The sequence below is a fragment of the Struthio camelus genome, chromosome 2 (assembly GCF_040807025.1).
Source record: "Struthio camelus isolate bStrCam1 chromosome 2, bStrCam1.hap1, whole genome shotgun sequence".
Classification (NCBI taxonomy): Eukaryota; Metazoa; Chordata; class Aves; order Struthioniformes; family Struthionidae; genus Struthio; species Struthio camelus.
In genome coordinates, this window is record NC_090943.1 from 124,462,645 (window position 1) to 124,476,382 (window position 13,738).

The following is a 13,738-nucleotide window of genomic DNA, read 5'->3' on the forward strand; positions in this document are numbered from 1 at the left end:
GGAAAATACTATGAGGCAAGAAATTCAAGAAATCCAATCCATTATATATTCCCTAGTTATTTCTTATATTTATTTGAACTGTAATAATTATTGATAGATATGCCAATTATTGATAGGCATTGATAGGCATGCCAATGTTGTATGCAAATATGGGAGAAGTCACTGCACCTTGAAAGGGTTTACAAGCTAAATAAAAGATGATGAACAAGAGGAAGCTAAAGAGCAGGAAGACACCAGTGTGCATGAAACAGTTACCGCAGAGATTCAGCTGCCTAATCAATGTGGACTTCTTGTCGTAATCACTGCAGAGAAGAGTTTTAAGCACTAAAGAAGTACGTTGAGATGGCTTTACGGGTATTTGGGAAAGACCTCATGAATAAGGAGAGGTGTAAACATTCCCTGGAAAAAAAAGAAAACACAACCTAGCCAAAAAAGACATGAAACACAGTGAAATGCCATAGTATCATACAGAAGAATAGTTCTTGCCTTATAACATTAACCAAGTGCTGAAAGCATCATCCATTGATAAAACGCCCAATGACTTCCCAGAAAGAACAACAGAAGAGCATACTAGGAAAACAGCTCATAGAATAATGCTTTTTTTTTTTTTTTTGCCTGACCCAGACTTGCACAGTTATTTTAGATAACATTTCCTATACAAGCTATTTCTCCTCCCACTGAAGTGGTACTTTGGGAAGTGCAAGTCAACTCACTGCAAAACCTGTGAGGACACATCCCACTGACAGAAGAAAATGACAAAAATTCAAACTGATTCTTGACTTATGTTCTCATGTGCTTTATTACTAATGCAATTGCTAATGATTTACAAGATGCATTTAGGTGACTCCAGCAGGCAACTTTGCAGCTCTTTCCTGGTTTCAGCCATTAACTTATAACATGATGAAATGCTGGGCAGATTTTTTTTTTTTTGGTCTCACTTTTCCAGCCTGGGAAATAAGAACGGCACTCACCTACATCGCGGGGGCAGATGAATCTTCTAGAGCATTTGAAATTAACAGAACAAAGATGTAAGGTTAACACAGGTTATCACCGCTGCGAGCCTCGGTGGTCGCTCATAGCCGCCACAGCTCCGACCCTCCCTCAGCGGGGTGGGGGTGGGGGGAGGCGCTCACGTTTTAAACCGAGAGACCTGCGTCGCCCGGCGCTATCCCTACCCTTCCCACACGGCTCCCCGCGCAGATGCCCGACGTGACAGACCGCGGGAGGCGGGCTGCGCCCCGCGGTCCTCGCCTCGCCTCGCCCGGGCAGGGCCGGGGCCAGGGCCACGGCGCCCCGTCCGCTGGGCCCAGGGCGCGCCCAGCCCGCCCCTCCTACCGCCCTCAGCGGGGGCGGCTCCCGACTCACCTATCCCGGGGGCCACATAGATGAAGTAGAGACAGGACGAGGAGAAGGAGAAGAAGAAGATGAAGGCGAGCATGGAGCGATTGGAGACCCGCAGCGCCTTCCGCAGCAGTGACATCCTCCCTGCCAGCCGGCCCGGCGGGCGGCCGCCGCTCTCAATCCCGGCGAGCCGCCGCGGCGCTTTCTACAGGGAGCCGGCGAGCTCCTCCCATGGAGCGGGCAGCGAGGCGGAGGAGAGGGGGCTCCCGCTCTCCCTCCCGCCGCCGCCTCCTCCCCGGGAGCGGGCGTGCGGCGGCGGGGCAGCGCCGTGAAGGGACGGGAGGGCGGCGGCGGCGGCGCTCTGCGGCTGGGCCGGCGGCGGAGGCGGGGAGGGGCGCCTAGCGCCGCCGCGGGGCCCGGGGACGCCTGCCGCCGCTGCTCATGCCGCCGGGCGCCGCGGCCGCCCGCTCTCCCGCCTGCTGCCTCCTCACGAGCGGCGGCTGCAGCATCCCCGCTGCCGCCGGGCAAAGTCACCTCCGCGCCCAGCCCGGCCCGGCCCAGCCGAGCCGCTCCCACCTCCTCCCGCACCCGCGCGGCGCAGCCTGGCCCCGCCCCGCCGCGCCGCGCCGCGCCGAGAGGCGGCTACTGCGGCGGTTGGGCGCGTGCGCGAGCCCCGGGCGCGGCGGCGGACTGCAGAACTGCGGCGGGGGCGCGCGCGCGCTCCGGCAGAGGGGGCCGGGGGCTTCCGCGATGCTGCCGCTCTGCTGCGGCGGGCGCGCGACGCCCCGCGCTCCGGGCCAATGGGAGGCAAGAGGGAAGCGAGCCCTCCCTTCCGATTGGCTGCCGGTGTGAAATCGCCTGTATCCCCGGAGGGGGGGGAGGGGAGAGGAAGGGGGTGTGAGGGGGGCTCGGCCGCGGCGTGGCTGCGGTCTGTGAGGGTCCTCGCGGGCGTCACGTGGCCGACGGGGCGGGGCGGGAAGAGCCGTTAGGGAGACGGTGGCGGTTGGGAAGCTCCCCCCTCCCCCCCCGGGCCTGGCGGGCTGCGCCCCGCCTCTCCCGGTGCTCCGGTGGTGCCCGGCCGTGTGGCAGAGGATGCCGTTGCTGTGCCCCTCCGCCTCTGCCTTTTGTCCGCGGGCAGGTGGCCGCTGTGGAGGAACGGCCGGGTCCGGGCGGGCGGGAGCCCCGCCGGGCCTCTGAAGGGAGCTCGCCCGCCTCCGCCACGGCGGAGCGCGCGGCGGCTGCCGTCCATACTGCCCCGTACCAATCGCTGCCATAAGGCATGTACTTCAGCGGCTTTTGGCTCAGAACAGCAGGAAATGAGAATCGGCTATGAGACCTGAGAGTTCTCCCCAGAGCAGCTCTCCAGCGCAGATTAGAAAACATACCCTAAAGATCTGGCTACACTTGCACTTTTAAAACTGCTGAATTCGTCTGTGGTAATCTAGGCACTCCAAAAACATTTGCAGTTTATTCTCCAACTCATTTCATGGAAATCGTATTTCAAAGGCCTGTGATACCAACTTCACTTTAAAGTGACGGTTCTTCTCTCTGGCTTTAGTAATTTACCTTGGCTACCAGCAAGTTGCTAGGTAATAGGGTCAAGTCAGTGATATCTCCATTCCTCTGCAGAATGCTGTCACTGACGGGAAGATGTGTGCCAAGGGGCTGGCATCTAGCCAGGATGTGCCTGGGTGCACCTGCGATAGCAGCAGGGTCTGCTTGCACAAGAATTCAGGTCTGTGGTGTTAAAATGTGCTGAGTTTATTCTGAAGTAGGGTAAAAAGAATGGAATTACAGAATGGTTTCCCCCCCCTCCCCCCAATTTCCTCTCAGTCTCTATACTTGCAATATGGGTTTTATGCAACAGGCCTTATTGATAACTTCATTTTATTTTGGTAGTAATTAAGTGGGACAAAAACTTTCATTTAACTAGCACAGCTGAGTCAAGAAGAGTTTATCCTTTAGGCTGAGGAGGGTGACCTTCTCACTTCCTTCACTTCAGTACCAGGCAAACAGCTTCTAGTCTGCAGGCTTCCATTTCAGTATTTTCATATCATAAATGTAAAAAGGCCAAATCAGTTGAATAACTGAACATCAGAGCTGCAAATACGAATTTATTGGTTAATCAGTGAAGTAACTGTGCAAATAAATCAAAGTAATAACAAACCCACAAGCTGATTTGAAAGACATTTTAGTTAAATAGTTTAGTTAAATGAGGAGCTACTCTAGTGCTCCTACATGTTGAAAAGGAGTATTTTGTACAGTACAGCACATAAAGCACAGGATAATACAGTACATATAGTAACAATCTCTAGCCACGTAGGAACTTACTGATTGTCACTTTGATATAGGGCATGGACCCTGGAATTTCCCAATAAGAGTTTCCACAGGAGAGAGAAAATTCCATTCCTTCAGCTCTGAAACAGATTTGTCAGTACTATTTGATGAACATTATTGCAATGAGTATTAGCTGGATAGATTGGGTAATGTGTTTTGTTTCAACATTGTTTCTGAAATGCCAGTAGCTGCTGTGAAAGTTAATGTTATAATTTGTTTTATGAAGCAGAGTATAAAATTTACAATAAAAATGTAACATTAAACTACCATATACACATATGACTTATACTGGAAGATTCAGCTGACTGTAATGTAGATGGCGCTCATGAACCAGAACGTGGTTTTATTAAGCAAAAATGTATTGTAACTTTTTGTCTTAACTGCACCAACAAACACCAGCTATTAAAGTAAAATTAATTTTATATGTGATATATTGTCATTACTACTTTTTTTTATGTATTAATGGTATTATTGATTTACTGTATTAACTGTATAACTCAGCATAATTTAGTGTATTTACTATTTAACTCAGCATTAATTGGCATATACTTCTCTGGTAATTCTGTTTTATTAGTGGTTTTGATATTATTTTTGTAGATTTTTGCTATGCTGTAAACGTAGGGGAGGACATTAGAATACAAGACAATGACAACTTGCAGAATCCTGTCAGTGACAAGAGTGAGATTCATGGTACAGGAGATCTTAAGACTGGCCCTAACTTTTGTGTGGAGGGACAGTAACTAGTGCTGTACACATCACTCTCTCTGCATAGCTAAATGTACGTGCCAGGCCTTCAGCTCAAGAGTGTTAATTTTATATTAATTGCAGTTAAAATGGTAGTTTAGAGTAGATGGAAGTATGCTAAGTAAAGGAAGCTTGTGTTTAGACTACTAGCTGCACTTTTGTAAGGCTGTAAGTGCTACTGTGATAATCATGAGAAAACCTGTGGCATATAGAAAACCTAGCTATATAGGGACATTTGTGTAAGACTATCAGAAATGATTTCAAAAGAGAGTTGTGTTATTTTTAATTGATTCTCCATGACTTGCACGCAGTTGTGGTAGACAGCTAGGCCCAGGTACCTGCTCTGAAAAGAATACTCAGAGCATCTCCCATCATACTTCTTTAAGCATTCCTTTTTCTTCAGTAGGAGGGTTCCTCTGTAATAAATAGCTCACTGCTTCAAAAAAGTCACAGAAATGCCGTTTATTTACTTGCTGCTTATGGAAGAGAGTACAAAATACCTTTAAAAGGCAAACCTAAAACCATGGCAGACAATTAAAATTAGACTCAAAATTAATATTACTTTATGATGATATTTATTATGATTATGATTATGATTATGATTATGATCATTATGATGACAGTTTATTATGACATCTTCCTCCTCTTCCTGGATTTCTCTCTGCTCCACAGCAGCTAACATGCTAATGCTAATCCCTTCTCTGTTCTATAAGAGCCTTTTATCTTTTTGCTCTAATTGATTAGCAAAATTAGGCTAAGCTCAAGAAGTTATTTGCAACCTGTAGCTTGGAGTTTGCTATTTATTAGTCAGATATGATTAAGTGATTCAGATTCCAAAAGCTTGGCTTTACAAACTGTCAGCAAATTTCCTACAGATTTTACTTCTACAAGCTTAAATTAGCTGGGACAAAGTATACAACAGCTATTAATGCTGATTATTTTGTAGTTGTCTGTAGTACTTCTTTTTTGTCACTATTTTAAGTAAGTACAATTTAATACTATTTTCTATACTATTTTCTATACAAAAGAAAATATCTTGAAACCCATTTCTGCTCTACCTTTCCCAAACAGGGAATGTTTCTTTAAGTATTTCTATAAAAATAGAAAGACAGAGACTACAAACTTATCTAGGATTAAGACCATAAAACTTCTAAAGAGACAGAAATGCTCCTACAGCTAACTGAATTTTTCTTCACTGTTTTTAAAAGGGCTTCATCACCCACTAAAATAATCTAGAGTCAAATCTGCATTCAGCAGCTCCAGTTGATAGTCAGTATTTGCACTGTAATCTCTCTCCGCTGGCAGGAATTTACTAAAGTTATTTAAATTAGTCAGTGTCCTTGCTTTTTAACATTGTGGCAGTGGGACTTTGTGACAGTTTGTTCCCAATAACAGACTCAAATTAGATTTCGTAGAACCAGTAAATGAAATTATTTATAAATTTGTTTTGTATTTGTAGGGACACAATTACTTTCAGGGTGGAAAATAAATAAGTGAATCATAGACAGGACAAGTTCTATGTGGAGTCTGGAAACTACTTGCTATATTGCTTTTTATTATGGGATCTGAAAAAAATTCTTACATGTTCTGTACCAGACAACAAAAAGAAACATAAGGACAGCTTTTATCCGTTACTTTCTTTCATTCAGGCAAGTAAAACTTGTACTTCTGAAATGTAGGTGAAATTTCTTATATTCCTTTCAGTATATTTCACTGTGCATCTCCCTGTCCAACCATACATACCTCCCTAGTGTTTGTAATGGGGAAGCATGTGTGGTACAGATATTCATTTTCCCATGCAACAGTGTGAGGAGTAGAGCATCCATGATCTTCTTTGTGCCTCTTGTGGTAGCAAGATAGAACCTAATAAATATTCAAGTTGCAGCTTCCTCAAACTTACCTTCAAACAATTTGGCAATTAAATATTTCAACAGGAAGATCTTTTTTTTTTTTTTTTTTTTTTTTAAGCAGTGTAAGAAGCACTGACAGCACTGACTGCCAAAATGGCCCATTTTGGGATACTTTAGGATTTAAGCTGTGACACTCTGCAATTTTGTATTTGCACAAGAGCAAAAGGAGACATACAGCCCATGTGTAGTTCTGGTGGAATGTGCCTAAACTTTTTTTTTTTTTTTTTAATCAGGTCCCATGCTATAAAGCGCACGAGCCACTGGTCGCATCGCCTAAAACTCCTGTCTGCTGTAAGGTAAGTGACTGCCCTATGCTATTTTTCATTTACGTATGACTATAGGGGTCACAGGGCTGTATAACTATAAGTCAAACTTAAATACATGCCATGATTTGAAGAACTTATGCATGGTGATCTGCAAAGCAGCATTTAGTTCATTATATCATCTGTCTTTGATGCATGTGACTTTATTTTCTGGACAGTGACATGTTACAAATTTCTTGAAAGCAAGCTTTTTTTACTTTGTTGCAATAATCTAGTCTAGAGAATCTGAAGATAGAAGTACGGCTATTGCTACTATTATTGTCTATCTATAGTAGGAGTATAGAAGAGCATAAGTAACAATGCAGTAACAATGCAGAAGCAGGTTTGCAGATTGTCCGTTATGGAAATCTTGCTTTGCACAGGCATACTAGATCACATATCTTCATTGCAGAGAAAGAGTAACACCAAGCAAAATTTCAGTACTTTTGACTGAAAAATCAGGACGAATATTTTAGTTACTGGGCCCTAGCCTGCCAAAAACTCTGACAGTGAAATGCCTCACACACTTAAAGTGAGAAGTGAGATGTCTAACTCTAGGATAAAGGGTCTCAGCTGTTACACCCTTACTCTAAGCAACAAAAACAATCTTTTTATCTCGATCTGAAGTTGAGTCACTTTCAGTGCAAGAAAACAAAAAGAACAAAGGGATTTTTGTCTTACTGAGAATATTTCAATAAAACAATATTCAATTTTATTCTGGTTTAGGTGAAAGCTTGCCTCAGACTAGAGAATATACAACAATAGAAACATACATAAGTCACAACTTTCTGGATGAGTTCCTTCATTTTGAAAAGTGAGAGAGAGTGTTAGGGTGGCTTTGTCTTCTTCTTACCAAACTTAAAACTGGGAAGCGGGAGAGTGCATTTTTTACATAGACTGCCTCACCACTGTTACCTTATTTCTGAGTATCATGTATCCTCCTCTCAGTTTCTCCAAGCTCAGCAAACCAGGTACGTAGTTACCTGATGCAAAGTGATTGGTTTTTAATTATCATACCTAGACTCCATCTAGAGTAGGCATGGGTGCACTCTCTGTTCTCGGTGCTATGCCTGTAAAGTCCTATTTCTAAAGCTATATCACATAAATTTTATTACTTAAATGCATAGAAATTCAAAGGTGGTACAACTCTCGGCTACTCTCCTCGACAAAAAATAAAAACCCAACAGGACAGTGCAACTCCACTGTATGAATGGTAGCATTTACAGTGAAGTGTAGTCCATCCTGTGCAAAGTTTCTCTTAAAATCCATTCTTCTGTAGTCGTATGTGCCTTAGCTCAGTGGCCATGCTAAAGGAGTTCCTGCCATTCTTTCTATCAGCTTTTCTACTTCTTCTCATGCTGTATTGGTACGAGTGTACATAGGGCTGCTCTGTTAACAAAATCAGAGTACTGATCTGGTAGAGAAAAGTAACAAAACCATTTTTTTTAAATAGGGAGAGTTTTTAAATAGGAAGAGGGGGAGTTTTACCAGTTTATTTTTCGTCTGAGTCACTTCTGTGATCCCTTTGATAAACTGACACAACAAACCATTTTAGCTTTATAATTGCAGACATAGAGTGCTGTGAGACAACAGGCAGGAATAAATGTCAGAAGAGCCTGAGGGAACGAAAAGTATCTTAAACTAGTGTATTCACCTATTGTGAAAATTAACTCTGACTAAAGCATCTCTGAAGCCATGTCAGACAAGTTTCCACTAGCCAAGGAGTTAGAAAGTGATATTCTGCTTAAATCTTTAATCACAGCCAAGGGTTACAATAATATATGTGTGAATGTGCTATCCATAGAGCATCCAGTTTCACATCCTGAAGTACTAATTTAAAATCTCCATTTTGTTTTCCAGGTCACTTGCAGCTGTATACAAATATTTATGTTACTTCCTACTGCTCATACCCAGTCTGTGAGTTAGATGTAGTCCCTTCATTAACTATAGCTTACCTAGCTGTTTATTCCTTTCAATGTAACAATCTGTCTTTAGTCTGTCTTTCCATTAGTTAATACTTGTACACACATTGCCAAGTTGTCTTTTACCTGGCTTCTTCCATCTTCTAACTGTTCAGGCACAAAGATCATGTGATTCTCTTCCAACTTCTGTCATCGTTTACCTCTTCAAACACTTTTTATCAAAAATCTCATCCCTGTTTCAAGAAGCTTTTTCCGAAAACACCTAGGTAAACTCCTCAGGTGAACACAAACATTTTCTCCTATTGCATCCCCAGTTATTAGTTCTTCTCTTTCATGTGTACTTTGAGAAGTTTTGTTTTCCACAAAAGGTACTAAAACACCCCATAAATCTTGCAGCCTTTGTGTTGTGTCTTCTTTTTTTTTTTTAGTCATTAGCACCAACATTGTTATCTCTTCCTTATGTCCTACATTTAAACTCTGATATAGTCATATTCATTTTCTTCTCTGATTACTGACTGTCACTTTGTCTTCACTCTGAGCTGAGCCAGCCCTGCTCCCTCATTTAGGCTGTAGTTAATAGCCCATCAAGCACAGCAATCCTTTCAGATCCTTGTGTGCAATAGCTCTCCCCCAACTGCAATACCTATTCTCCAAACAAACCTCGTGAACAGCAGCCAAGCCACAGACCTTGTAAATTCCAAACAAATGCCAGAGCCACAGGCAAACATGTATGGCCAGCTTTCACCTCACTGCAGGGAGTTACATGACATCTTCCCTTTGGCTTGTCTTCTTAAATCTTTTGCCATGACTATTTCAGTTTGCTTCCTGCTCTTTCTGTTTTCCCAAATGGTAGTAATACAAAGTGATAAATTAATCTTTAGGAGCCTACTCATAGATACCTTTGTTTATTTAGTTTACTTGGATTTAGCAGTTTAATTTTTTTAATAACACCTTGTTATGTAGGATAGCAGCATTTAAGGATCTTGTACAATAATTGATACATTATCCTTCTTGCAAGATGAACAAGGCTATTTTATTTCAAGGCAAGTTTAATCCAAGTGTTTTGGGTTAAAAAGCTCATTTTTACATTGCACAGGAACCTGCCTGACAGTTCCAAGAAAATGCACAGTCTATGTTAGATGATGTTAATTAAGATATTTAAAGATATAAACCAAATTGTTTCAGGGTGATCTAGAGAGTAATCTAGCAAGGAAAGTTAATGTCCTTCATTGTGGCACCCTGACCCATAAAACTCACACAAATAAATACTGAGAACAAGAATAATATGCTCAAGTTTGAGGTCATGTGATCTAACCTCATTACATCAATTATAATCCTACTAAATCAAACATCAAATCAAACGGATTATGAAAATGTATTAAGTTTTTCTGGTAATATAACTTTGGGCTTGAAGCTTATTTTTAATAATTGTCATCTCTCAGTTCTCTACTCAAAAATAAGTTTTTAATTATATTGCAGTTGCTACCATAGGATAGTACTATGCCACAAGAAAATTTTGTGAATCAGTTTTCTTTCACAGATGCAATGAAATAACAAAATATCAGATATGGCCTTGTATTCCATACTTCCAAAATTCCTCCAGTATGTTTCCGAGGCTCTGATATTCTGCAACATCATTTTCTTTTATCTATAATTAAGGTAACAGATGACCACTAGGTTCAAGTTTCAGTCATATTTAGCTTTTCTGGCTAAGACTGCTTTTTTTGGTTTGAAGTAGATCCAGATGTCATTTCCTATAAAAAGCCTCAACTACTAATTTAGAAAAGATTACCTCTGTGGAACAAAAGGCATCTTTTTCTAGTATGGTTACTCTCGAGTCTATACATCACAAGCAGTGCCCATTCTACAACTAACCATGCAACTCCATGCACAGCCTCATACAGAAGTGGGAGGAAAACTGTTAGCTTTCGTGAAGAGGTTCACCGTAAGATCATGTGTTATTTTAACAGCACAGGTGAACCACAATAAAATCATTCCTGTCAGTAATAGTTAAAACAAGAATATGAAGAAATATTTGGGAGGAGTTTTACTTTTGAAATACTCATGTTAAAAGTTCTAGCTATTTACTAGATGTTATGTATCCATATCTTAATAACTATATAGTTGCTAAATTCTTCACCTAATTGTATCATCCAATTTTATAAAGTTAAGACACAGGAGTATTTAATAAAATGCCCATGTTACATGCTATGATATTTTTTGAAAGAAAATATCTTAAAGCATGCTTTTTTTGAGTTTTAAACGCAGCAAATAAAATATTTCTGCTGAAGAATTTGTGAGGAATTTTCTGACAACAAAAGGACAGTTCACAAAAGCCAAAACATTGGAACACATCGGCTTCGATGCAGCTTTTTTTGGAAAATGTTCCTGGACTTCAGAATGCAATTTCAGATGATTTCTATTCCTATATCCCTTGTCTTAGGTGAGTATCTAACAGTAGACATTTGCCAACAATTTGGCAACTGGCGCATGTTGGGGACATGCATAGGTCTGTGTGTGTGTTTGTGTGCATTCACTGCAGAACAAGAACATTTTGCAAACTCACATTTCTGTAGGATAGAAGTAGTTTGCTGCCCTGTAACTTCCATCATTTTTATAATTTGATGAAATCTATAATGATAATGAAATCTTCTATGCCTTGTCTTTCCAATGATAGAGTGCTTGTGTTCAGTCAATTCTCCAAGTCAGTTCGGAGTAGGTAGTGTTTTGATCCCTAACAAATTTCTATAGTACTGAAAAGGGCAAATTAAGAGTAGTAAATATAGAGTTGAATGTAATTTTTGGATTTACAGATGAGTCTTTTACCAAAATCACTAGGAGCTGACCATGGACGTTTCAGAGTAGCATGTGATCAAATAAGTCATTCTTACATCATTAAGCATCAGCAAACTCAATGTCTATCTGTGCTAAGCCTTTGCTCCATAGCACAGCTCAGAGCCACAAGATGCCTTTTCTTGTGCGGTCTTTTACTGATGTTAGTAAAAGAGAGACTTGTGCAACTATATGGAGGGGATAACTCCGCCACCTAATTTGAGGCTTTCTTTCCTAATGCACAGAGAGAAAGAATTAACTTAAATTTAAAACTCATACTTACATTTAGATGCTACAGATACTTCTGATGTTATAGGGAGCCTCAGTTATTTATACTGTGTGATTATTCTCCATGTTAACAGAAGTATATGAAATATCCAGAAGCTCAACTAATCATTAGTATAGGAAAACCAGTGCTATCACTGTATATTAAAAGGATTACTTTTAATACTTAATCTAAGGATTATTGCTATAAGATTAGGGAATTTATAAACTTTTCTATGTCATGGATATCACTTTATATAAAAATAATACACCACAACATAGTAAATGTTTTACTGCAGACAAGACAGTATCTTGCTGTAGATCATGTACAGATTCCTTTTAAATGGTGCATGCATAGTGCTTTGAAATCTACATAGGAAGGATAACATGCAAGTAAAAAGTATTTTTATTGCTTTAAAAGAAGAGAGATTGATTAAACAGTAGGCTTACTATCCAGGTGTCATAGGAAAATTATTTCACCGTAACCCATACAGGTAAAAAATAAATGCGAAAGGAGTCATAATCACTACTAAGTAAGATCAAACAATATTTTTGCAGAAATTAGAATATCAAGGGCCTGAATTACTAAAGCTAGAATTAGTTCGAAACCTCTAGGTTCCAATTCATTCAGAGCAATAGCTGTTCATTGCAACATTTCTGAAATAGGAGTGTGGCTGAAAATTCAAAAGAGCAGGCTGTAGGCTAAGCTTACATTCTTGGACTGCTTCCCTAGCCTCACTTTTAAAGATGTAATTCAAGTCTTAAAACTCACAGTACAAAACTGCATCATGCAGTTTGGCTGTTCATCACTGCAGTGGTGCAATAAATTAATACAAGGTTTTGTGGAAGTCCTGAGGGCTTTTGTGTTCCTTGTTTTTAATGGCTAAAATCTTATCCTCAGAGATGCAATTCCTTGCATATATAAATAGAAACAATCTGGTCCCATTCTTTCTACTGCTATTAGGAAAAAAGCAATCAGATTGTGTTAAACAGACTTCAGGGGGAGTAGAGTCTTAGTCTTTAAAGACAGATGTTTTCTGGTTAAGCTTTCTATTGCAGTCTCATTTAGAAATCAAACAAGTCACAGATAACTTTTGCAAAGTTTACAGCTGGTGCAATTCCAGTGCTTTGTTCAGTTTTCAATGCCAGCTTTATTTAGTTTGTAAGATAGTGTTTAAATAGTTTGAACCTTCTTAAGAGCTGAAACAATGCTGCTCTCCTCCGGAAAACTCTTTGTGAACTGAAAGCCTAAATAATAGAGCCTCAAGTTTTCCTAAACTGTTGTCTTGCCATGTTGCTGATTATGCTAAGCAAAAAGGCAGTGCTAAAAAATGAATAAATACATTTTCATGAATAGAATCTCATTTAGGCAGAAGGTCATGTACTAGCAGTTAGTAGAGATGGTGATACTAATCATTACTGTTCTTGCTTGTCCTTCCCACTACAAAATTCCCATTCATTTGCTTATAATTTAGGTAAACATTAATTTGTTAGGATAGATATTTTCCGTGTAAGTATCTTTCCCCAAAGCAAGGAAAGAAATCTCTGAGTAAAAAGCAGAAAACAAAACCCCAAAACTCATCACCTATCTTGTTCTCCCAGCAAAAAAACAGTAAGACCCTTATAGGCATACTTTAAATGGTTTATATTTTGAAAGAGAAATGATGGCATTTTACATGATCTGTTTGCTCAGTCATGGGTTTTTGTTCTCCGTATGAACATCTTTCCAAGTGTGGGCAAGTAGTAAGCATTAGAAAAAAAGTACAGTTGATTCCTTAGAACTTAGCAAATGAAATTCTAAAGATTCTGCCCACACTGAACATGTGTCAACTTCTCAGAGTTTCCAAAACTGACAAGAAAATCCCATTTGACCAAAAAAAAAAAAAAAAAGATTCTGACACTATTGCAATTACTCTTTGAGGAAGTGAGACATTCTAGCAGGGAAGAATGCATAATATATTTTACCCAATACAACAAATACACCCAGTCTTTGAGTTTCTAAGAAAAGTAATATATTCTGGTGAATGTTCCAGACACTATAAGAAGAAAACCACACTAGAAATATTTTTGTTTGATCATAAGTCTA

General features: G+C 40.5%; 1 protein-coding gene and 1 long non-coding RNA gene across 7 annotated transcripts in view; one reads left to right on the forward strand and one right to left on the reverse strand.

Moving 5' to 3' along the window:
• The window catches only part of B4GALT6 (beta-1,4-galactosyltransferase 6), a 57,153-nt gene extending 55,432 nt beyond the window's left edge, over window positions 1-1,721 (reverse strand). For 3 of the 6 annotated variants that reach the window (XR_011139391.1, XR_011139390.1, XM_068933783.1), the window contains exon 1: window positions 1,366-1,713. Coding sequence is in view for 4 of the 6 variants with exons in the window: in XM_068933783.1 (XP_068789884.1) it covers window positions 1,366-1,480 (115 nt within the window). In the remaining 2 variants the exon portion in view is untranslated. Of the gene's footprint in view, window positions 1-1,365 lie in introns of all 6 variants that reach the window. The other 3 variants (XM_068933784.1, XM_068933782.1, XM_068933785.1) reach the window with 2 other exon arrangements.
• LOC138066149 (uncharacterized) lies at window positions 1,368-13,525 on the forward strand. The gene is made up of 4 exons (XR_011139392.1): window positions 1,368-1,559; window positions 2,971-3,076; window positions 6,566-6,628; window positions 8,495-13,525. It is a non-coding gene; the product is annotated as an uncharacterized lncRNA (long non-coding RNA).
• The last annotated feature ends 213 nt before the right edge of the window (window positions 13,526-13,738 follow it).